The following is a 23,937-nucleotide window of genomic DNA, read 5'->3' as shown; positions in this document are numbered from 1 at the left end:
GAAGTAAATTTTATGAAATTTATTCTTATTATTATATACAAAGTCTCTCTTTGAACATAACAAATAAACCACAAAATATTCTTATTGACTACGAGCCTACGCGTATAAGTCTTCTCTGTCCGCTGCTAAGGTCGGGGCCGAGGCGTCCTCCATCGCGGCGAAGTTCATGAAATGTGCGGGACGGTGCACTTCGTGGTAGAACTCGCGCGGGTTGCCCAATTGCACGCCGTATTTCATATTAGGGTCGTGACGGACACCTGAACAACAACAAGTTAAGTGTTAGGCTCAGTGCATAATGCTAGCGAAACCCGCTATTTCCCGTATACAAAATAATAGGTAAGATAGTGGAGTTACCTGGTTTCATCATCATAATAATCCAGAAACACTAATTTTATAATTTTTTATCAGGTTTGTCTTAGTATTAGCTCCTAATTAATTCGTAAACAAATGCCAAATTAAATTGTAAATAAGCTAATAATTGGAATACGATGTCGAGTTCATAAAACATTATTAATATTTATAGGCATTTCTTTTATATAAAAGATTACTTACCCATGAAGTTATAATTCCAACTTCCCTGCGACGGAACCATGAAGTAACCCAAGAATCTATCCGACAACAGCATCTGAACCCTTTCATAGTGACTGGGGAGATATCCTTTAGGGTTGTTACCCCTGTCTGTGTTCCTTGAGCCCCATTCGTATCCACTAGGGGTGAGTTTGTACGCAGTGAGCGAACAGGACCCAGGGGTGAAGGAGCATGTGATAATTATTGTTTTTTCACCGTCCCAGTTCGGGTTTTCAGCCATTATCTTGGCATGAGTTGTTATATCCTAAAAAGGGGATCAAATCAAATCAATTAGGTATGGTAATGGCATTTATTGAAATTTACCCGAAATCATACTTTAAGGTGGTTAGTAGAAAAGAGAGAACTATGTCTAACTCTTGTTACCAAAACCCACTACCATGTGGTAATACCCAACGATGTGCTCGTTATTTTTCGTATTGATCGTACAGCTGTGAGCATGTGCAATGTGGTGATTGTATAATATATATTCAATTAATTAGTCACGATCAAGGAAGTTCATATGTCGATATGCAATCATTAGTTGCAGTTTAATTAGATTACAAATAATAATCGTAAATAATGATATATTTAATTTGGTCTAATAAATAGTCCATAAAACTCCGACGCTCAACGGCTGAGGAAGACCCAGAAATAGGCTCAGATAAGAGAGATATATAATGTAATTAAATTGTCTTTGTTGTGTTGTAGGAGAAATAGTCTGATTAGCTGAGCTCTTACACTGATACTGGTTTAACGCGTCGTCGCGTTTTGATATAGTTTAGGGTAGAACAGAGTAGCAGTAAATACCTGCGGGGAGAGTTGTGGCAGCTCGTTGGGCTGCGTGTGCATCCAGCCGAGCGGCTGCAGGTGCTGCAGCGCGGGATGGCGCGGCAGCTGGCGCGGCAGGTGCACCTGCTGGTGCGTGCCCCACTGCGGGGGCACCACCGCGCACTGCACCTCGCGCACCATCGGGTTGTCCGGCGGCGACGACCCGTACAGGTAGCACGCGATCTGACGTTACAACATGTTCATTATAACACTATTCGTAATACCCGTAACATAGAAATAACGAGAAAAGCAATGGACAGCACGTAAAATAAGAACGACAACAAACAATATTCTAACTGGGGAAGTATTTAATAAACAACTAGCTGTTGTCGGCATATATTTGATCTCGGAACATATTCTAAATTTCATCAAAATGGGCCTCGCAGTTTAGCCGTGAAAGCTGACTTTCGTGTTTATAATATATATATAAGTCTGCTAGCAATCCATACATATATTGTTATGTCTATAATATTTGTGCTAAAAACATGACTGCCCTTACAACTCATCAAATTGTACTAACCTGCGCTCTCAAATCTGAAATGGTGACGAATTTCTTGAGCAAGTTCTTTGGCAGAATGTAGGTGTAACCGCTCTCCTTGATGTCATCAGAGCTGACGTAGATATGATTCGTACGCAAATGTAGATTCGTGGCAGAGATAGCTCGCACGCGCCATTCGGTCTTAGAACTGAAAATTAACGTGAAAATTTAGTTTGATTCGACATCAAAGTGTAGTTATAGAAGTTCGATAAATAATGTATATTATTTAATGTGTGGATATGCAGACTAGACACCTGTTAATTCAGACTGGGTACAAGATACATATAATAACACAAAAGACTATCCATATAAATTATTGAGATGTCACTGTTATCCAGTTAAATTACCTGAAAGTCTGCGACTCATAATTGCTGGTGGTAGAAGTGATGATCTCGTCGCCGTGTTTGTTGACGGTTCTGGTTGTGGTAGCTGTGAGCTGACTCTGTTCCTTGCTCTGCTTCTCAATCTCTGCAATCTGTTGTCTTTGCGCTGACGGCGCCGAGATTTCCATACCAAGGATGATGTCACGGATTTCCGATTGTGTGAGTGAAGCTACGTTCACGCTGTGAAGGGTTTTTAAAGTTTTAGAATATAGATAAATAAAAAAGTATGTAATATTATGAAGATTTAGGAGATCAGTAAGCGTATAATCAGCCGCTTGGCAGTGTGCGGCGCGCGATCGACGCCCGCACACAGTTTCACGGCCCCAGAGCACACGGGCCTCTGGCTTCAGGACCCCTACGCTATTCATCACTTCTAATTTTACCATTTACTTTTACACTAAATTACGCTACTACTTTTACACTATTTTACAATAATTAATTTGTTTTACACTAATCAGGAAAGAAGTTGTCGTTTGTCCAGTAATACATATAAATCGGTAAAAAAAAAAACTTTTTTTTTTTTCAATTTTATTTCTCTCACTCATCTGAGCAGTTTTCTCCTCAGCTTTCCTACATTTTCGTCTCCACGTCGTAAGGTCATCGGTAACCTTTGGTGTACACTTAGGAGAACTACTAGCATCACAAAATTTATAGTATTTCATTGTAAACTCACTTGTTCTTCTTGCCATAATCCGCCAAAATGAGGTCTTTCAGCTGCACCTCGACCTTGATCCAGTCATCATCAGATAAAGTCGGCCAGATATGGTGAGGCTCGGTCAAAGTAGTCTTGTCTGGTTTGAGAAGGACCTTAGTGCGCTCCGTGTTCACGTGGAGCGCGCGAAGGATTAGGATAAGACGACTGAAGGCCTGGTAAATTACACAAAAGTTAATACATACATCCACACTTTTACTCACTATTCTCTCGCGTCACTCGCTCTCTGATTATGTAGGCTCATATTACCTCCATAATCTGGATGCGGTACTTTCTACTCTGACTTACTTTTCTATTTACATCCACTTTATAAATATCTTTCGTTAGTCTTATTTCATCCATCCTCTCACATTCTCTCAACATTATATCAAAAATAAGTACAAATATAATGGATATTATGAGAGTATTGGATCAGTAAGCGTATAATCAGCCGCTTGGCAGTGTGCGACGCGCGATCGACGCCCGCACACAGTTTCGCGGCCCCAGAGCACACGGGCCTCTGGTTTCAGGACCCCTACGCTATTCATCACATGAAAATACTCTGGTTCGTACATCATTGTATATTGTGTAGAAACTCGATTCAATTTCGCGCATAAAAAAGAAACAATACGCAATGATACATAGAATAAGAGTGCAAATGAATTTTGTCCTTCTTTATGTTTTACACAAGGGCAGCCTTCTACTATTTGCCAATAACGGTGAAGCGGGTTTTTTTTGTTATTTACAATAACTTGGAAATCGAAAGTAGTTTGTAGCTTTGGTAAATATTATTTGATTTAGAATGTAATGGTGAAAAAGTGCCTGGGAAGGTCTAATAACTGAATGATGTTTTTCTCACAGTGTAGGAAGAAATAGTCTTGAGCCAGTCGTCGTACAGGTTGAAGAGCACCATCTGTGGCTCCGTGGCCTTGAGGATGAGGTCTCCGAACTTCTCCACCTTGAGGCACGCCTGGAATGGCAGTTGCAGCTCCGAACCCTTGATAACAATGTTCGGGAAGTCCAGCAAATGCACCTGGATAAACATTGTGTCGTTATTTACTAAACAAACATGGGTTAACACCATACAATTAGGTGGTCCCTAGAATAGGATGGCTTTATCTTCTTTTAGATGACAGACGACGAGCATTGAGGAATAGCATTTCCAAAAGGGATGACGTCAAGCAAGGCAACCGGTGATTAATTGAAGAAAAGAAAACATAAGAAATTACCTCGAGCGGGTCCAACATTCCCTTTCTGGTGACGATAATTTGTTTGGGCTGCTCCTCAACCGGCAATGATCGAATTAGCGCGGCTACTTCTTCAGCAGTCTTCCATTTAGCGAGCTGCACAACAGATGATAATTTATACATTAAAAAACTTTAATGGGAAAGAACATTTTGAATATTGAATATGTATGAATTCCTGACCTTTTTTAAAACCTTGGTTTAATGATCCAACTGTTACAGTCATTGTTGTTACTGTCTATGAATTATCATAATCCTAAATATATCTATTTCATCTAGATTACACATATTTTGTACAATTATCTGACCATGTTAACTACCCTATTGACTTGGAATTTTAACGGTTACGCTTGTTAAAGTGTGTTAAAGTTAAAAAAAAACAGCCACTTGTATGCACGAGCTCTTATAAACTTACCTGTCCAAGACGTTTCTGTCCGGCCCACACACTGGTGTGGATGATCTTCAAGAACAGTTGTCCGGTGCGCGGGTTGAAAATAAAGATGGCGCCGTTTATAGGCTTCGTAGTCAAGTTGCCTTCGAACGTCTTGTGGATTGTTACTCGGTACACGTTTGTGTCGTCCACGAACCTGTTACAAAGGCACAATTTAATTATATATTTCTTAACGTTAAAATCAAAATCAAATCATTTATTCAGAAATTAGGCCTTCACAGGCACTTTTTCACGTCATATTCTAAATTAAATGATGTTTACCAAAGGTACAAACTACTAGTTATACTCTGTAAGTAGAATTATAAATTCAATAAATTGCAGGTTGTTCAAATACAATTTATTAAATCATATACGGACAAACCCCAAAGATTGAGTCGGCCCCAAAGTAATCAGTTGAAAGTAACCAAGTCATTTAGAGAATTTCGAAGACTATTGTGTACTTACCAAATGATCTGGTTAGAGAACAGCTCTCCGTAATTCTGACTGGAAAGGTATGGTTCCGTGGGCTCAGAAGAGTAGAGCTGGAGCGCTTTGCGGATTCTCTCTCTGAGCACGTACAATGCGGGGTTGGCCTTCATGATCTTGGCCATCGCTTGCTGGATGAGTGGCTTGCAGCCAGGGAACCAGTTGCCGTATGCGCTGGGAATAAAGGTTATATTGACTGACCATAATAAAACCAAATCAAAATCAGTTCAGCCCTTTGGCTGTTACTATGTCACGGACAGTGATACAGATACACAGAAACGTTAAACTTAAACTCACCTCCTGTCGTCGGAGTTTAAAAAGAAGTCCTACACATAACGTCTGAAGACGATAAACTCAAGTGTTTTGAAACCAACCTGTGCAAGTTGTAAGCGAGGTCTATGGCGATGAGCAGGCCAGTAGGCGAGGGGTAGATGGACATGTTGTCGGTGGTGTAGTCCAGGAACTTGGCCCGGGCGTAGCGCTCCACGTCGTGCGAGTCGTAGTCGCCCCAGCGCAGCTGGATGTCCAGCCAGTACTTCTGCGTCGTCGTGTTGTCCATCGTGTCCCTGTTCCGCGCAAATCAAGCATTTGAACATACCATTTTCCTCCCAGTAGCACCAGATTTGAAATTCGATTTCTAAGAGATCAAATAGTGGACATTTCCATTGATAATCAATGTACAATCTGTCTACAAAGAAATTAAATGTATTTGGTATTGCAATGGCAAAAAATTTTGTTCGTTAATTTTTTTTTTCTATTCTTTTAGTTAGGTTGCACGCGAACAAGCAGCCTACCTACTACACACTACTTTATTACCTAACTCTGCCAAAATCAAAGTGTAATGCTTACTTGGTGTCAGCAAGGAGTGAAGGTCTTGACACATTCCACTTGTAGGCAGAGAACAGCAGAATGTCAGCACACGATGAGTTCATCTTGTAGGATTTACGCGGGTGAATGGTCTCCTTCTGTACTGTTTCGATCTCCAACGCGTCTAGCTCTTGATCGAATACCTGATTAAAATATATATATATATCGTTGCGAGTTAATGAATTCACCGCTAGTATAGTGAAAGGTTAGTTTTCATACAAAATTTTGATGTTTGTCCTTTTGCAGTGACATACTTTCGCATAATATTAGTATGGATATAGCAACTTACTTGACACAAGTCCATGACAATGGACTCATGCACCTTCTGCCACAAGTGAGCCCTGAAGATTTGGATCAGGGAGATCTTCAATGTTGGGATCTTGCCGTGCATGAATATGCCAGTCAGATCCAGTTGTACCTAAAACGATACAGATGTTTCAAAAAGAATAATAGCAATATAACAAATACTAGTGAACCTATCACAAATGCAAAAGGTCCAATACTATGAACTAATTGGTAAAACACGTGTTGTCAACTATTGTAGCGCCGCATCTGCGGAACTTAATGTGTGGCTCTGATTCTAAACAAATTATTCAGCTTCCAGGCATCATACAAAAATTCCGAAGTGTAGTTGACATTTCAATTTGAAGACGGCGCATCTTGTATATGTGATATTGCACCATACGATTCGATAATAATTTCACTTATCGCAATACATTAATTTTAACGTAACGTACCTGGAAACCGACGTACACATTAGCCCTGTTGATGGTAGGCGACCACCACAGTGTAAACCTTCTGTTCGGGATCTGGTTCAAACCGGATCGCTGCGCGTTGGTCAGCTTCTTGTACTTCATCGACTCTTCGAAGCCTGATGCCTTCTCCCTAAACAATAACACAAGATAATAAGTCTAAGCGTGAGAGAGATCAATCAACCGACCATGTATATTGACAGTGTAAATCCTATTTTAGTTTCTTCTTCAGATAAAGCCATAATATTTAGCAGCTAATGGTGTAATGGTTGCGGAATTGCTATTGACATAAGTCTCTTTTTCTTTCCCAGTCTTGATAAACAAGGTCTCAATCAGTAATGCTTTTTGTTTTTTGTTTTGATTTGTACTTATTCTGTATGTTATATCGTTCATTTGCGACAACAGTGTGACATTTATAAATATTCAATTTTTTGTTTTATTGAAATTCAAACTCGCGATGTCGCGATCTATTTTTTGGTAAAATCGCGGTATTTTTTACTTTAAAAATGGCCGAGTTATGAGAGAATGAGATGCAAATATCACTGTATAGCACTATCTCACTCGGCGATGCAGTTAGCATCAAGACTGTGACAGCTCAGTTGTTGTCTGTTGTTGCTAGTGTGAAGTGCTCCCGGCTTTCGCCAAAAACGTGACATCACGATAATATCAGCGTTTTTGTGTGAAAAGTAAGTATTTATATTATTTCTTTCTTCCTTCAATAACATGGTTCAACTTGTTATCACAGTGTTCGTGAAATTTTTAAAAAATATTAAAATTTTAGGTTATTGATATCACAGTTTTCTTGTAAAAAATATTAATTTCACTTAGATAACTCTTATTGTAACATTGAAGATGATAATTTGATTACACGTTAGCGAAATTTAATTAGGGTTATTTGTAGATGTGCTGATTTTGCCGAATAATTTTAAGTCAGCTTAAATATTTATTTCCACTTATTACACTGTATGTGCTAATAATATTATTTACAGATGGGGTCGAGGACCAAATTGATGTTAGAGTTAGCAAGAAAAAAAAAAGATGATGATGGTTGCGATGTTGTTTCAAATGATACTCGTAACATGGATTCTTCAGATACTGAAGAGAATGAAATGATCGGTAAGTATGCTTCACGACTATTCCGAACTTTGCGGCTTTAGAAACCACTATCACTGACATCCTACAATAGATAGTCTATTGTATGAAGGATGTCCGTGTATTGGTTTTGCATCGAGAGTAAAGTCTTTGATTAAAATATCGGTGTAAACTTTATTATACTTATTCATCGATTTCAGAAAATTCAGAGACAACTCAAAACTATCGCCGACGTTCTAAATCTACAAGTTCATCGTCCAGTAGTTCTTCCAGTAGCTCCTCGTCATCATCTTTTGTAGAAGGTCGGTAAAACTTAAAAGCTAAGTAACCAAAACAAATTATTTGGAAATTTTGTATCCATTTGTTATTATGTATTCTTTAATTTTCTTGCGCTGATAAGTTTTTGACTGTCTGATAACCTAAAGTGTACCTAAATTTATAACTTTACTAGAATACAAATCATTATCCTCTTATTTATACTTCTTTGCAGATAGCGATGACTCAGTTAAAGATCCAGATTATCAAGAGTTACGTGAAAAATCAAAATTCAGATTTACAATAGCTGAATTTAGTGAAATTCCAATGACATCTGAAAGGAACTCTCAAGAAATAAACCAAAATAAAAACATGTCTACCGTCGCAATAAATGAAAATACACTACCACAAGATTTATTGTATCAGTCAAACACAGCTACAACTGAAAATCAAACTCCAAACTCAAATGAAGTTGAAATAGTTCAGACGCCTACAAAAAAGGGAAAGAAACGGCCAAGACAGGAAAGTAATTGGAAGAAAAATGTTGCTAAAAATTTGAGAAATTGTGGTAAGTCCTATGTATCATCTAAAACTAAAAAAGTAATGCCTGAACGAATACTTAAGCCCCCTTGTAAAGAAACCTGTAAATTTAAATGCCGATCCCTCATTAATGAAACCCAACGCCAAGAAATTCTAAATGATTACTGGAATTTGGGTGATATTGAAAGACAATGGTCATTTATACTTCAGTCCATTGATGAAGTAAAGCCAGTACAACGTTATGTTAGAATTGATGAAAATGGAACTCCAGCACCGAAACGAAACAATAATAATGCATTCTTTTTTAATTTGCAAGGCGTAAAAATAAGGGTTTGCAAGGACTTCTTTCGAAACACTCTGGCAATAAATAACCGACCTATAGAAACTGCACTAAAGAAGAAAAATAAAGATACAAACATCTCTTTAATCAAAGATAAACGTGGGTGTCACTCTAACCATGCCCACGTAGATGACGCACTGAAGAATGGTGCAAAAGGTTTCATTGAAGCTATCCCTAAAATTGAATCTCACTATTTGCGAGCTAATTCAAAAAGACATTACATTGACGGAAGTAAGACTATTTCGGATATTCACAGAGACTATGTAGAACAATGCAAGACTAATAATGTTGGTTTTGTTAATTATATTATGTTTTATCGAATATTCACACAAGAATTCAATATATCTTTCTTTATCCCTAAAAAAGACACCTGTGAGTTTTGTGAGGCTTACAAAAATAGCACTGAAGAAGAAAAAGAAATGAAGAAGGAAAGTTACTTAAAACACCACCAAGAAAAACTTTTATCACGAAATGAGAAGGAAAAGGATAAGAATGATGATAATATAGTTGTTGCAGTTTATGATTTACAGGCAGTATTTCAGTGCCCTAAAGGAGAAATATCTGTATTCTATTACAAATCAAAACTGAACGTACTGAATCTGACAATTTACGATATTAAAAATCACTCTGTCGAATGTTATGTATGGGACGAATCACAGGCTCATAGAGGTGCCAACGAGATTGCCACATGCGTTTTTAAATATATAAAAAATATTTCAGAGGGTGGCAAACCAGTTGACGTTGTTTTTTACTCTGATAATGCTGCTGGACAGCAGAAGAATAAGTTCACGATGGCTATGTATCTTTATTCTGTGCAGAACTATCCAAATATAAAGTCTATCACTCATAAATTTCTCATTAAGGGGCATACCCAAAACGAAGGCGACTCAGTTCACTCTCAGATTGAACGGCAAGTGAAAAGGCAGTTGAGATCTGGACCTATATATACCCCTGAAGGTTTCATAGGCGCCATAAAAGCTGCCAGAAAGAAATCTACGCCGATTCACGTCAACGAAATCTGTTATAGTGATATTTGCGATTGGAAAGCTGTAATAAGTAAAGTAAATTTCGTGCTTCAAAAGGATGAAGATAAAAATGCCATTAAAATTTCAGAGATAAAAGTGTTTAAGCTCCTGAAAGATGAGCCTGATACATTATACTTCAAAACTTCTTACGCTGAAGAATTCAAAAGAGCTATCATAATAAAAAAGAAGGTTGATTTTAACTTTCCCCTCAAGAAGGCTTTTGACAGAAAACCTGGTTTAGCTGAAAAGAAGAAAGAAGATATATTTTCTCTGCTGAATAGTAATCACATTCCTGAATACTACAGATCATATTTTGAAAGTTTGTAGCTTTTTATTAACCTGATTAATTAAGATAAGGAGTACTTTTTTTGTCTGAAGACTGAATTAATATAGTTTTTGTTAAAAGTTTATTATTAGAATTTTTAATTTTGATATCAGTATTTTTTCATCTTTGATGATTCTGCTAACGTGCCATACATGATTGTGATAATTATTGTAAGCTTTTTTTACTAGGCCAAGCTTAGTTATTGATTGACTGTTGAATAAAGACGAAAAGAAGTTATATGTGATTTAAATATGTGCCTTATTTTAATGTCTTATTTGTAATTGAAGATCTCATCATAAATATATTTCTAAGTAAAACTTGTTAAGTACTAGTTACCACTATTTTGATATTTCATATTGCTGTTATATTAAAGAAACATTTTCGATATCAACGTTTTATCATTTCATGACTCAACACGATGCAACTTAGTTTATCATCTTCAACGTTACATTTCATTATAACACATCAAAAATCTTGCATATTTCAGGAAAATGGTGATAAGTTTTCTCTTTTTTTTTTAAACGTATAAATTATGGGTATTCTCTTTGTAAACATACGATGACTATACATAATTAATTTGTTCATTAGTTAACCTATAATACGTTCTAACAGAGTTAGGTCGTTCGAACAGTATTTAAAAAAATAAGACCGTTCAAAAGTTTAAAAGTTGTTTCCTGTAAAGTTGGGGTTTTTGAGATGTCACATTGTCGTCGCAAGTGAACGATATGTATCACACACCTTAAGATATTGCCTCCTCTCAGCATCAGTGATACTGCATTATCAGCACTATCATACAGGTTTTTCAAAATCTATTATATTATTATTATAAAATCATTCATTTTGGAACATTGATTATAAACAATGAGAGCTGATGTTTTATATAATAGCTTTTTTTTTAATACTGCCATAGTAAAAGTTCATATAAAAATGGGTTCTTACCAAAACAGACCCTCCCATGTGGGGAAGTAGGTACCCTTGAATAGAGTATGCTCTAAGATTCCCTCGACACCTCCTAAAGCCTGGATCATGTCGGTACGGTAGTTGTTTAGATTCCACAGCTTGCCGTCGTGACGCTGGTGTGTCCACCAGAATGGATTCTGTTTCAGGACCTGTAAAATATCAAATGGCATTAAGACCAGTTTCTCCTTTTCCAATACTAAAAACATTACATGTCTGATCGGGTTACAGAATCAAAATATATAAGTCCGGGGTGGCCGTCGCTACTAATATACTTTTGTAAGTTTACAATTTCGATCAACGCGTCGTGTGTTATTTATAATCCGTGATTATATTTATCCCGAGATTATTCCGTAAATTTAAAAAACAAATAAACCAAGAGATCGATCTAGATGGTTTTAATTGAATATTTAAATATATATATATATATATATATATATATATATATATATATATATATATATATATATATATATATATATATATACATTATATGAATATATGTAAATATATATAAATTATATATAAATTATAGATATCATATAAATAAATTATATGAATATATATATATATGTATATATATATATATATATATATATATATATATATATATATACATATATATATATATTCATATAATTTTTATTTACCTGGTACTGTTTGAATTCTGTACGAATACGCCATCCCTTGTCATAGGCAAGTGTATGTCTGTCCTTCTGGAAAAGCGTGTTGATCCTTGGAATGCCTCTATCCCATGAATCTTCTAGATCTTCAAGCGTTAGACGCCTGAAACACAAGATTTTTTAAAATAAAAATCAAAATCAAATCATTTATTCAGAAATTAGGCCTTCACAGGCACTTTTTCATGTCATATTCTAAATTAAATGATGTTTACCAAAGCTACAAACTACTAGCATTTCGGAACGACCACTGCTGAGAAGAAATGCTGAAAGAAACTTATTCAAACAGTGTTGGTCCCTATTATGCGAGAAGGGCTTAGCATTTTTTAAATATAAATTTATGTATAATTTTTTATCAGTAATATAACATACTTTATGACAGAGGAGCCGTTTCGATTTGTATTAGGCAACTGTTATTTTAAGGTATTAATGATCAGTAAGCGTATAATCAGCCGCTTGGCAGAGTGCGGCGCGCGATCGACGCCCGCACGCAGTTTCGCAGCCCCAGAGCACACGGGCCTCTGGCTTCGGGACCCCTACGCTATTCATCACTTCTAATACCACAATATGCCAATATAAATTGTATGTGGATGATTTGTATCCACTCCATCCCAATTTAAGTAATAATAATAATAATAATTTAATATTATTTTGTAAATTCATCAATACAGGTAAATGAAGCTGGCCGTCCAAGCATGACGAGATATGATATCTAGAATAAAACAGACCTGTTCTGAGCATTAGCCTCCTGCCTTTTGAGCGCATACTCGGCCCACACCCGCTGCGAGTCCACGAACTCTGCCTCCCAGGGCTGGATGTAGCGGTACAAGTTCGGGATCAGTTGATCCTCGTCGTGCGACATTCCGGACCGGAAGTGCGTGATGCCCACGTCCGTTTGCTTCGACCAGCGGAGGTCGGACTGTGGAAATGGAGTTAGTCAAATAGTTATCCGTCTATATAATGCCGCACGATGAGTAGCTTATATATGTCCAGCAGTGTACTTTTCGTGGCTGATATGATGATTATGTTTTATCGCCAAGGCTTAGAGTTGCTAATAGAAAATTCTGAATAATAATAGCATTGTAATAAGTATCTGAAAGACCAATGTGCCGAAAGAAAATTTGTTCATGTAATATAATTGTATTATGTACATTACGTTACATGTGTACACAAACACATTCCCATTTGAATTATTGGCACAATTACATCCACAAAAATCTTGATAACACTACTGAATCTCGAGTCATAATGATAAGTCATAATTACCTGTGGAATCAAAACGTGGCCCATAGACAACATGCCGAGCCCGCCCAACTCTTTCGGCGTGTAGAACACGACGGGCGGGAAACGGGAGGGCATTTTGGAGTTCAGACCGATCTTGATACGCGTCTGGATTTTGTTCTCGCACTTGACTAGCAAGTCTAGGAGCTCTTGTGTGTTTACCACTGCTTCGCGGAAGTATGTCATCAGACCTGGAAGAAAATATTGATATTACTAACAACATAATATACTGGGGTGATCGCTTACCCGAGCCCTCCCTTGGTAATATTTGCTGAGATTTAAGACTAACTATTAAAGTTATTTATTTTATGTCAAGGAAACCGGTACCTCTCAATGAATCTCTCTAATAAATTATTCTTCATTATCACCTATTTGAATTTGAGGAAGTTAAGGAAGTACTAACCAATAAGCGCCGTGTTCCACTTGTTGACGATCTTGGTGAAGGTGGTGGACCCCGAAGCCATCAGGATTTGCCGCACTCTATTGTGGAAGCGCGCTAACGACTCGTCGTCCACTCGGAGGTAGCACTGCGCCGTTCTCTCCTTGGTCACTTCGTTCTGAAGGTTCCACACTCCATCGCGATGGGATAGCTCTTCGTGTTGGCTTCGACACTGAACAAAAGAGACATTTAAAGACATGGTCAAATTAGGACTTACGCGGGTAGCAGCCGTGGTCGTTTCGTAAGCTCATAGTAAAATGCGTGTAGTGAGAGAGCGAAACGAGCACATACAAATTTAAAGTAAATAGCCACAGGAGTCCAATTATATGCGACTTTTTTCTCTCATATCAGAATCGAATGATCCCATAATCCTAGAAGCATATTGCCTTGTTGGATGTATAGAGAAATCCTTAAGATTATGAACGTAATTTTGGAAATATAATTTTATTGGTGCCATTTACATTTGACTGGCGCTTTAGCTATTCTATTAACTATAACACGAATGAATTAAATGCTTACTTTGGGTAGAATCCTGCACTCAAAACCGGCCATGTTGAACAGCAGATTAGGGTTGTCTTTGGAGTACACAGACACGAAACTATTCTCCCATTGTATGGTGGTTACCGAACGTGGCAGTCGATTCTTGATATCCCAGAATACTGCACGACCCCTGCACAAAAAAAAATAAAACTTACTTACCCCTACACAAACAATAAGGTACATAATTTGAGGCAGGAGTCATTTTACCAAAATGACTGAATGAAAATGACTCTCCTGCCTCAAAATACATATTTGCCAACATTATATTAACTTATGAACTAGAATACTAAAACTATCCAATCGCTATCAAATCTGTTTGTCTACCTAGTCATATTGAGATGTAAAGCTTCTAACCCATTGCTGAACTACTTTTATACTGATCATGTTGTTTGGAAATAGGCAGAAAGCATTTCATTTACTTTACAATATGGAAAAACAACAAATATTATCACAACCCAAGACGATTTTGATATTTTATTTTTAAGAAAAAACATTCTGGGGAACCGTTATTAACGATGGTTACAATACTTACAGGTTGACGTCGTGTTTCATGAGTCGCATGCGCGCGTCTCTAGGCCAGCACTTCTTGTTGTTGTAACCGACGATGTTCTCATTGTTAGGGTCGGGGTGCTCCGTAAGGTAGCGCTGGATGAGATCGCGGGCTTCTTCGGCTGTGAACCTAATGAAATAAATGTATTATGTCAAACATTGGGTAAAAAAAAACTTTAATATTGCAAATTTAGAGAACGGCCGCCATTTGAATGCGGCATTTGAACACCTCGGAAAACAAAATACAAACCAACGTGGTTATCACACATAACATTGATAGAGGTTATGTGCTGCGCCGAAACCTTTCAAAAACGTAGCCTTCAATATTTGCGACTCTTGCCTAGTAGACCCATAAAAGTCGTGTCACTATTGTGTTGAAGCGCGCACTACGACCTTTTACCGCGCGATTATTTTTCGCGGAAATGTAACATGGGTTTATTGGAGTGCATAATATTTGCCTAACCTAAAGAATATATGAATCCTGTCGACATATCGGCAGTAGAGTCTGATAGGGTGCGCGGTCTCTGTCTGGCGGTCCTGGTACGACAGGAAGTCGTTGGGCAGCTGCGGGGGGCCTGCCATCTCGCTCGCACGCTGCAGGCCCAGCACCAACAGGTCCAGCACCAGCCCATAGTACTGCACGATGAACGACGCAAATTGCAGGCCGCGGATGATGCCGTACGAGTTTGTGTGGTTCATATCCTGCACACGGAATTAATTCGTTTACAGAATTTTATAGATGCTTTGTTGTAACAGAAAAGTTGTGTTCTCTTTTTATTCAATCTATCCTCTAAAATGAATTTAATAAAGCGAAATATTATAGGGGTAAATACTTTGGAAGACTAGACTTCTATTCATTATGGGGTAGACGCAATGCAACTAACAAATTGGTATTAGGCAATTCGTTACTAGGAAGAAAAAATAATTATATTTGCCTAGCCTAAGACTAGAATCATATTTGCCAAGGCCTGGAATATTTACATTAATTATCTTTATTTAATCTGATGTCATTTTATATTTTTTTAAATATGCTATTATTAACATTTGCATGCTGTTGACAACGGCTAAATAGGCTTATTCTAAACCATTATGATATTGTATTACCTACCCTATTTAAACAAATAAAATGATTTGATTTGAATAGCTAATTTCTTATGACATGTAAGTAAGTGAATTACTAAAACTGGTGTTAGATTTTATTCAAGTTGATCAAAGGAACCTAATATTACTTTTACAACTACTGTGGCTGATAAGGATTCCTCAGTTCCTCACTTCTCTGGCAAAGTGTCAGGCTATCAAAACTTCTGGCTAAGGCTATAAAAAATCTGTCTGTCTGTTCCGCTTCCACGGCTGAAGCTGGGCCGATTTTGATGACATTTGGTAAGCATGTAATTCCGTAGAATCCCGTTCAAACATAGGCTACTTTTTTAAAAATCAACATCCAAATAACAACTTTTTTAAAAATCAATATTAATAATGGGGGGTAAAAATACTAGTGGGTGAAGCCGCGAGGAAAAGCTAGTGAATCATATTTGTATACAAACCTTGTAATTGATAACGACGTTATTCTTAGCCGTCATGTAGTCAGCTATGTTGTGGTCGACGATCAAACGCAGCAGTCTGTTGAGCAGAGTCAGATCTATCTTCTCATACAGCTTCTCGAAGCGCGACTCTAGCAGCACGTTGCACTCACCCTCACCGACTTCCCACACGTCTTGGAGGTTGTTAATACCTGTTTATAGCAATAACTATTTTAGAATGTGTAAATATTTTGCAAGAAAAATATAAAAAATATAGCTTTTAGGACAGTTTAAATATTTATTCACATCCTATCCTAATTCAAATAAAGCGGACGAAGCAACATTTATAACAAATTTTATTGATATGTCGACTTAGTCAAAGCAATTACCTTTTTCTTCTGTCTTCTACGATAACTTATAGAAGTTTGACAACAAAAGAAAGACATACACTATATAGTTTCCCATGGCAGACTATGGAAATAATAAAATAAGTTTCATCAGAAATAACAATAATATCAAACTAAAATTAATGTTTAAACAATAAACAATTACATACACAATATTACACAATGATGTAAGTAATATGTTGACAGCTCTGCAGATCTTCAGACGACGAAAAGTGCGACCAACCAAAGTGAGGTTTGTAACAAGGGGATGGTATGGGTATACATATCTCCTTTGCCACAACGCACACTATGGGCAATCGCAAGACGGCTTCTTTGCTTCTATTTCTTATCAATCTTGAGATAATTTATGAGAGCAGCTATGACCGGGGCTCATAATATGTCTTGCTGATGGACACTTTTTTACACAAAAAGCGATCTAATCTAATTCACTGTTAGAAGCACAAATGATGTGAAATAACAGTTTTTTTTACGAAACTTTGACATTTGTGTTCACAACATGTAACGCGCATATGCATTCAATAAGTTTACAATATTGAAACGCAAAGGAGATTTATATCCTAACAAAATGAAATATACATAGCATCCAATACTGACCCTGGCACCACTTGTACACAAGCAACGGCGACGGCTCCGTATCGGCGGGCTTGACCCACGGCGGCAACAAGCGCCGTTTGTCCGCTTCGTACCACAAGTACTGGTCGAGGTACGCGTCTGTTATCTTCTCGAGCGGCTCCACGTCGTACACGGGAACCAGGTGGGAATACAGGTCCATGAACTCTATGCCGACCTAAAATAATGTTAACATTCTATAAACAAGAATTTTCTACTAACTTTTCTGGAAAAAAATAAAAATAAATATATATGGATACCTCACACAGATTGAGTTGGCCCCAATATAAGTTCAGTTAATAAGCATGTCAACTTTAACAAACAATCCTTAGACTCTTAGATCAGAAGACATTAGATATCGAATATTAATTATTATTATCTCTACTCTAATAAAATGTATTATCAACATATATTTTTATTATTTGAAAAATTATGTATTATCTGAAACAAACCTCTCTGAAAGTTCTCTGCGTCAGCAAATGACGCTTGATTCTCGACAGGGCTTCATGGGGGTTATCATAAGCCTGTTCTATAAGCCCCAGTTCCTCCCTTTGGCTCTGATTTAGTCTGGACTTCACGCTGTAGGCCTCTTTCAGTCTTTCAAGGGCTAAAATTAGCAGTTTTGTATCATGTTTGTATGACAACGGAGGGAATGGAATGGGTGCGAAACGACGGGACTCCAGCCAGTGGACTGTGGTCGTATATATAGCCACGGCTTCCTCGGGAGATATGTATGGCCCGTCCTGAGGAAGAATAACAAAAAATATAAGATAAAATCAACCTCGTTAAATAAAAGAAGATAAATTTTAAAATTAAGATAATAGAAATTCTCGTCTAAAAATATTATTTTACCTTGAGATAGTTGTGTTGACGCTCCTGCTCGGCCTTCAAGTAGAGCCTGGTGAGGCGGCCGAGGTTCTTCTTGCACACGGTCTTGTCGACTGTGGCGCCGCGGCGGATCCTCTCGCGGTTATAGTGCGCCGTGTTGGTCCACCAGTCCGCCTTCATCTTCACATAGCGCAGAATCATGTTCTCGATCGGGGTCGGCAGACCCGGCACCTATGTTTAACGAGAAATTATCTGAATAACGAATTGATTAATAGTGTCAGCTGAAGTTGACAGAGTTGGTCAACAAATGAATTTATATGACTGAGTAATACTTACCATATAGTTTTAATTAGGAATGTGAATTTAAATTAAGTAGTACTACTACCATGTACCATTTTATACCTTTTATATAAGTAATATTAATCAAAGTACATATTATTTGTAAGTTTTGGTGCAATAAAGTATTTTATATTGTATTATTGAGCACCAACCTTCCACGGTATATTGGCTTTCCAGCAGCGCCAGGCCTCCGACAGATGCTGCAGTATAGTCCTGGCCTTGTTCTGTTTGATGCCTTCCGGCATCATGTCCACGATGTCGTGCATCACTGACGCGCGCAGCTCCAAGTCGAAGTGGGACTCCACGCGTTGCTTCGTCACCGTTTTGGCCACACCTGGTTTTATAATAGTAGATTTTGAGGTGACCATAAAACAGACAATTATGGAGTAATTCTTTTTTTTTATGTGAAACAGCTATTTATGCTTCATAGTGGTGACAGTATCAAATTTAAGTCTTGCATCAATGCATCGTCAGAAAAGGATGGCTAACATATATCTTAAAATATTAACATACAGATACATTTACCGGATATAATCTATTTAAATTCAGAGCAGAAAATTTCAGATGTTTTACACAAATTAGGCCATTACACAGATACTATTTCATATCAAATAATATACCATAAATTTCTCACAAGGATTATCCAAGTTTTGGCGAATCGCTGTAATTACTGTTAGGCAGGATTTACGAGTACAATATGTAATGTGTTTTTTTCACTTTACCTTTAGAGTGACGTCCCTCAAACTGCCTAGAAAGCAAGTTCCCGAGCCAGCGCTCCAGCAGCGGCGTGATGCCTCGCATGAAGAACAGCCACACTCGCCAGCCCGGGGCCCAGAATCCGCACCCGGGGCCTTTCGATACTGGGCCCTGTGAGAAACAATATTGACATGTAGGGGACACAGGCCTAACGCGACTGAATTCGCCGCTACGCTCACTAATGTAGTGAAAGGTTATTTTCCAAAGAAAATTTGATGTTTGTGTTGTGGACTTAGAAATGCATACACATGAATAAGTGCCTAGCCTATCCAAAAAATGCGGTTTGGGCTTCATAAATAGCTAAGTGATTTCTGAATTATATTTATCTATTATTTTATTAAGTTCTCTTCTTACTTGATCAACAGTAGATTTGCAAAAACTCAAATTTTACAAATAAATGATTTCAAACAAAATGATATACTACTTAGTCACTCACCGTATTAAATCTATAATAGATGAGATGCTTCAAGTCCTTGCACATCCTGATCTGCCTCATGAGCTTGTACTTGTACCGGTACATGCCGGTGAGCTGGCCCACGTGCGCGAAGATATACTGCAGCCCATCCGCCAGTTGGAAGGAGTCCACATTGTTGAGCCGGTACTGTACGTGGGAGTCCACGATCAGCTTTGTGAGTCGGAGGATCTCACGACATAAGTGGAATGCTGTTAACAATAGAAAACGTCTTTAGTGTGAGAGATATGGAGATAAAGAAGCCTAATCTCTCTTTGAGTGTACTCCCGGATTCATCCTCAGCCGTTGATCGTCAGAGCTGAGGCCTAGAACCCTGCTATGTAGAAGCATACCTATGGTCTATGTAACAAAGACCGCTGTTGGCATAAGACCTAAATATAGTGGTTGGCTGTATGTTGGTTGGTTGTATGTTACCAAATACAAAATGTAGTAATTTCCTGGTTTTATAAAAAGTAGATAAATATAAATAAGATATTTTTGTTTATTTGATATTAGGAAAAACTTCAAAACCTTAAATCACAGTTTACATATTATTTGTATTATGAATATTTATTTAACTATCAATGACTAGTTACCATTTCCAAACCGAGACTTCTTCCTTTCCTTGGTAGTAAGAGTCTTGACGGGCTTCAAGTTGAAGTTGTAATCCAGATGGAGGTAATTCAAGTTCTTTCTGTGGATGAGCAAGTTCAACATGTTGTAACCCTGCCGGCAGACTTGCAAACCAGCTTCCACCCAGTCCAGGGTTGTGGTTTGGAAGAACTTGGTTGATTTGAAAGAGCGGAAGAGGTACCTGTACAAAAATAAATTGTTATAGTTACGTCTATATGGAAGGCCAATGTCCTAGCAATGGAGACATTATAAGTCGCTGATTATGATAACATTTATACAAACTTTTATAGTAATATAATAAAGAGAAGATTTGCATGTTTGTGATGGATTAAAATAAATTTTCACAAATGAATTCACTCACAGCATTAAACCAACGTTACCATTATTTTTCTAGTCATAATCACAATTTAAAACAGACAGTCCACCAAGCAAGTAACAATGAAAGGGAGTACAAAAGTAAATTACCTCTTCTTCTGTGGCTTTGGAGGTCTATGCTTCAGAGCATTAAGTACATAGTACTTGAGGAGTTTCTGGTAGGAGACCCTGACTTTAACAGGCTGTCCTGGCGGACAATGTTCCTTGTACCACGTCTTCACCAGAGGCACGTCGATAGCGCGTCGCGTGCGACCTAGGTGTGGTGTAGTGCAAAGAGAAATTAATGACATAATTTTCTACTAGTAGAATAATATGTATCTTTTTACACTTTCTTAGTGAACGAAATCAACAATATTTTTTTGGTTATCATAATAATCCCATTTACATATTATAAAATAAAGTCCTCTGTCGCGTCTGTCTGTTCGCGATCAATAACTCAAAACTACTGCACGAACTTTCATGCACTATTCATCAATAGATAGTGTGATTCCTGAGGAATTTATTATATTTTGACCCAACCAAAGAAGGGAAGGACCATATCATAAGGACAGGAGGAAACATCATATTATAAGACATTATAAAACTAGCTCTCTACAGAAGCTTGAGCATTTTGCAGATTCATTAAGAGTTTCAGAAACCAAAATTACATGCAAAGAGCACATTTGTTTGACCAACACCCAAATTTAGATTATTTTTTTAAATATTTATTCTTCAGCAATGAGTGTTATATACTAGCACAAACCTGATCTAGTGTTAAAAGGCCTAGGAGCCCACAGCAGGGAGATGCCATTAGCTGTGTTATCTGTGTACAGAGCAGTCTCCTGAAGGAATGGAGATATTTCCTCTGGTAGGACAAACTCATCCTCCTCAGGTACTGGGTCTAAAGATTTCACTGAGTGCCTATGAGATATTGGATTAATAAGAGGATCAAAGTAGAAGGCTGGCAGATCTGGATCTTCTGTTTTTATATACACCACATTTGGAGTATGATACCTGTAGAGAAACAGAAACTGTTTAAAGATAAGAAAAAATAAGGCTCTAAAGTTTCATCACTACATTTAGCAAATATGTAACTAGTGAAAGCAGAAAGAAATGTAAAAAGATTTAATAAAAACTGCAAAACAAAAAGACTTACCAAGACAACTGGACGAAATGTGGCAAGTTATTGTATAAGTAAGGAAATGCAATTCTGTACTCAGTCCTGATTGGCTGACGGATGATAATCTTGTTGATGTCATTGAACTCATTCCAGTCTTCATCGCCTGCAGAATTATCTTTCACCAATGGCTCAAATTTAGGTCCACCAGGAATTGCCATGTTCAGAGCTTTGGCTGTGAAGAAGCTCTTGGAATCAAAGAGGTAAAAGTAATTGTCATCAACTAAGTCAGTAAGCAGCTGATTTGCAAGGCGATATAATGTTGCCATCTGTGGCAGTGTCAAATTCCAACGGCGGTATGTTGAACCATTCACATGTTTAGTGTTCACTAATGGCTTGTGGTCATAGAACCAAGAAGCAACAGCTCCATCTTCTTCCGCATCCAATTCTATTTGAATAGGCTCTAATGGTTCAACATCTAAGATATTGTCTGCATAGTCTAATGGAGGCTCCTCATCATCAAATGGAGGAAATCTCATGCGCTTGAAGTGCCTACGATCTCTCTTCTCTCTCCTCATCATAATCCACATGGTACCCCATTGTGCAATGTACACTGGCTCAATAACCCATGGAATTTCATTCACAAATGTGATAGCACCAGTAATGTGATAGAGCACTTTAACATCTCGGATCTGTTCCCATGGCATTGGCATGTTTTCAAGCAGTTTCATGACTGCGTGTGGCATGTATTTTAATGCTCCTAAGTAAACACGTTTGTCATGACGGTACTTGCGACTGGTCATGTCACCATGGTCTCTGATAATTTTTCTGATGTGTTCTGGAGGCATATCTTCTTTCTGTGCATCCACAAAGCCAAATTTGCGTTTCTCTGAGAAACGCTTTGACTGTAGTTGCAGCCATTTTTGAGCTAAAAAGATGAAATACTTAAAATCATGAAAATACAAACATTATAACAAAAAACAACAAATTTATAAGAATTGTTTGCAACATTCAGCATCTCCCATTGACATGTGTATGGAAGAGAATATCTAATTGCAATTTTTAAATTATGTTTCCCTTTGGAAATTATTTCAGTTCAGACTTTAATACTGAAACCTCGGGTTTAAGCAGGGATAAGTAATACATATGATTAGCATAAGTCTACTTCTTGTTTTCGAGTCATGTATAATGTGAGATCAATATAGTGTAATAAAAAATAATGTAGGTACAGAAACAACTGAATGAATCTGATCATTCAGAGGTTATAAAACGCCAAAATTGCAGTGGAGATATAGATCAGTGGAGTAGTTACCTTTTTCTTTGATTTTTTCTTCAGGTATATGATGTGGCTTGGGCGGTTGTGAGGGTGGTACCGGAGGCGCAGCGGCAGCGGCGGCAGCGTGCGCTTGCAAAGCTGCCTGTTGAGCCGCAGCAAGCTGCTGCTGCGCCATCATGGTGGCCCAGGGGTTGGGCCCCAGCAAGTACGGCGGCAGCGACATTGCTGCACGCCTTCTATAACCAGAAAACACAAACCTAAATTGTTCAGTTAGTTGCTTTACAACGCAAAAACAAGCGTGGTAAATAAACCGGCAGTAATATACAGCACAAATGAAACTCACTTTGTTTTACTGTTTCAGTTATAAGTTTGTTGCAAAACCACTAACTGAGAATGTGCCAACATTTTACAAAATAAAAATTCAATGCAGGTACAGTTTCATATCGATTGGAAAATATTAGAACTGATGAGTACGGTAGCCATTTGCAAATTTCAATGATACATCAAATCAAAATCAAGCCACTTCTTTTTCCATTCCACAGACTATACTTGGCTTTGCCATAGAGTATGATGTCCTATAGTTGTTTAGTCTACACCGCTGCCCGCGCCGTATGTATGTATGTATCTATACCATGCTATATGTGATTAAACATTATGTACTGATGTATACTGTGTAATTAATTTGTGCAATAAAGAATTTTTGTATTGTATTGTATTATGTGTTGCTTAATGTTTATGACGGAACCCTATCATGAACGAGTCCGACTCGCACAGCATGCTGGCTGGATAGTGAATTACAACGCTTTACCAACCACAGACAACTGCTGAAGAGAGTCAC

The 23,937-nt window shown here is 37.7% G+C and overlaps 2 protein-coding genes across 3 annotated transcripts; one reads left to right on the top strand and one right to left on the bottom strand.

Moving 5' to 3' along the window:
- Positions 1 to 4: 4 nt before the first annotated feature.
- On the bottom strand, positions 5 to 23,609 carry Prp8 (pre-mRNA processing factor 8). 2 transcript variants are annotated; one of them, XM_053754159.1, is made up of 35 exons: positions 23,443 to 23,609; positions 23,136 to 23,356; positions 21,863 to 22,751; positions 21,470 to 21,720; positions 20,818 to 20,980; positions 20,316 to 20,533; positions 19,705 to 19,931; positions 19,235 to 19,379; positions 18,665 to 18,846; positions 18,198 to 18,404; positions 17,798 to 18,088; positions 17,331 to 17,523; positions 16,354 to 16,541; positions 15,273 to 15,511; positions 14,793 to 14,939; positions 14,240 to 14,390; positions 13,685 to 13,892; positions 13,267 to 13,472; positions 12,729 to 12,919; positions 11,971 to 12,106; positions 11,303 to 11,472; positions 6,772 to 6,919; positions 6,324 to 6,452; positions 6,017 to 6,177; positions 5,542 to 5,733; positions 5,147 to 5,341; positions 4,667 to 4,838; positions 4,237 to 4,350; positions 3,867 to 4,040; positions 2,990 to 3,183; positions 2,281 to 2,496; positions 1,916 to 2,081; positions 1,375 to 1,578; positions 553 to 832; positions 5 to 257 (listed from the first exon to the last, which is right to left on the bottom strand). In XM_053754159.1, exons 2-35 carry the CDS (start codon positions 23,320 to 23,322, stop codon positions 97 to 99), a joined length of 7,095 nt encoding a protein of 2,364 aa, XP_053610134.1. In that variant the 5' UTR covers positions 23,323 to 23,356; positions 23,443 to 23,609; the 3' UTR covers positions 5 to 96. The 2 variants fall into 2 exon arrangements, with proteins under 2 accessions (XP_053610134.1, XP_053610132.1); XM_053754157.1 differs by having other exon boundaries at positions 23,136 to 23,335.
- LOC128675063 (uncharacterized) lies at positions 8,107 to 11,067 on the top strand. The gene is made up of 2 exons (XM_053754171.2): positions 8,107 to 8,180; positions 8,369 to 11,067. Exon 2 carries the CDS (start codon positions 8,461 to 8,463, stop codon positions 10,363 to 10,365), a length of 1,905 nt encoding a protein of 634 aa, XP_053610146.2. The 5' UTR covers positions 8,107 to 8,180; positions 8,369 to 8,460; the 3' UTR covers positions 10,366 to 11,067.
- Positions 23,610 to 23,937: the final 328 nt, after the last annotated feature.

Source organism: Plodia interpunctella, chromosome 13 (assembly GCF_027563975.2).
Source record: "Plodia interpunctella isolate USDA-ARS_2022_Savannah chromosome 13, ilPloInte3.2, whole genome shotgun sequence".
Classification (NCBI taxonomy): Eukaryota; Metazoa; Arthropoda; class Insecta; order Lepidoptera; family Pyralidae; genus Plodia; species Plodia interpunctella.
The sequence above is the reverse complement of the archived record's forward strand: the minus strand, read 5'-3'. Positions and strand labels throughout refer to the sequence as shown.

What these genes read in the sequence shown, in the direction of transcription:
- LOC128675063 (XM_053754171.2), top strand. Translation starts at nt 8,461, where the DNA reads ATGACATCTGAAAGGAACTCTCAAGAAATAAACCAAAATAAAAACATG.
- Prp8 (XM_053754159.1), bottom strand. Translation starts at nt 23,322, where the DNA reads ATGTCGCTGCCGCCGTACTTGCTGGGGCCCAACCCCTGGGCCACCATG. An exon ending in AGTGCAGGATTCTACCCAAA is followed by an intron (nt 13,893 to 14,239) that starts GTAAGCATTTAA and finishes TCTTTTGTTCAG; the next exon opens with TGTCGAAGCCAACACGAAGA. An exon ending in CTCGCTTACAACTTGCACAG is followed by an intron (nt 5,342 to 5,541) that starts GTTGGTTTCAAA and finishes CTTTATTCCCAG; the next exon opens with CGCATACGGCAACTGGTTCC.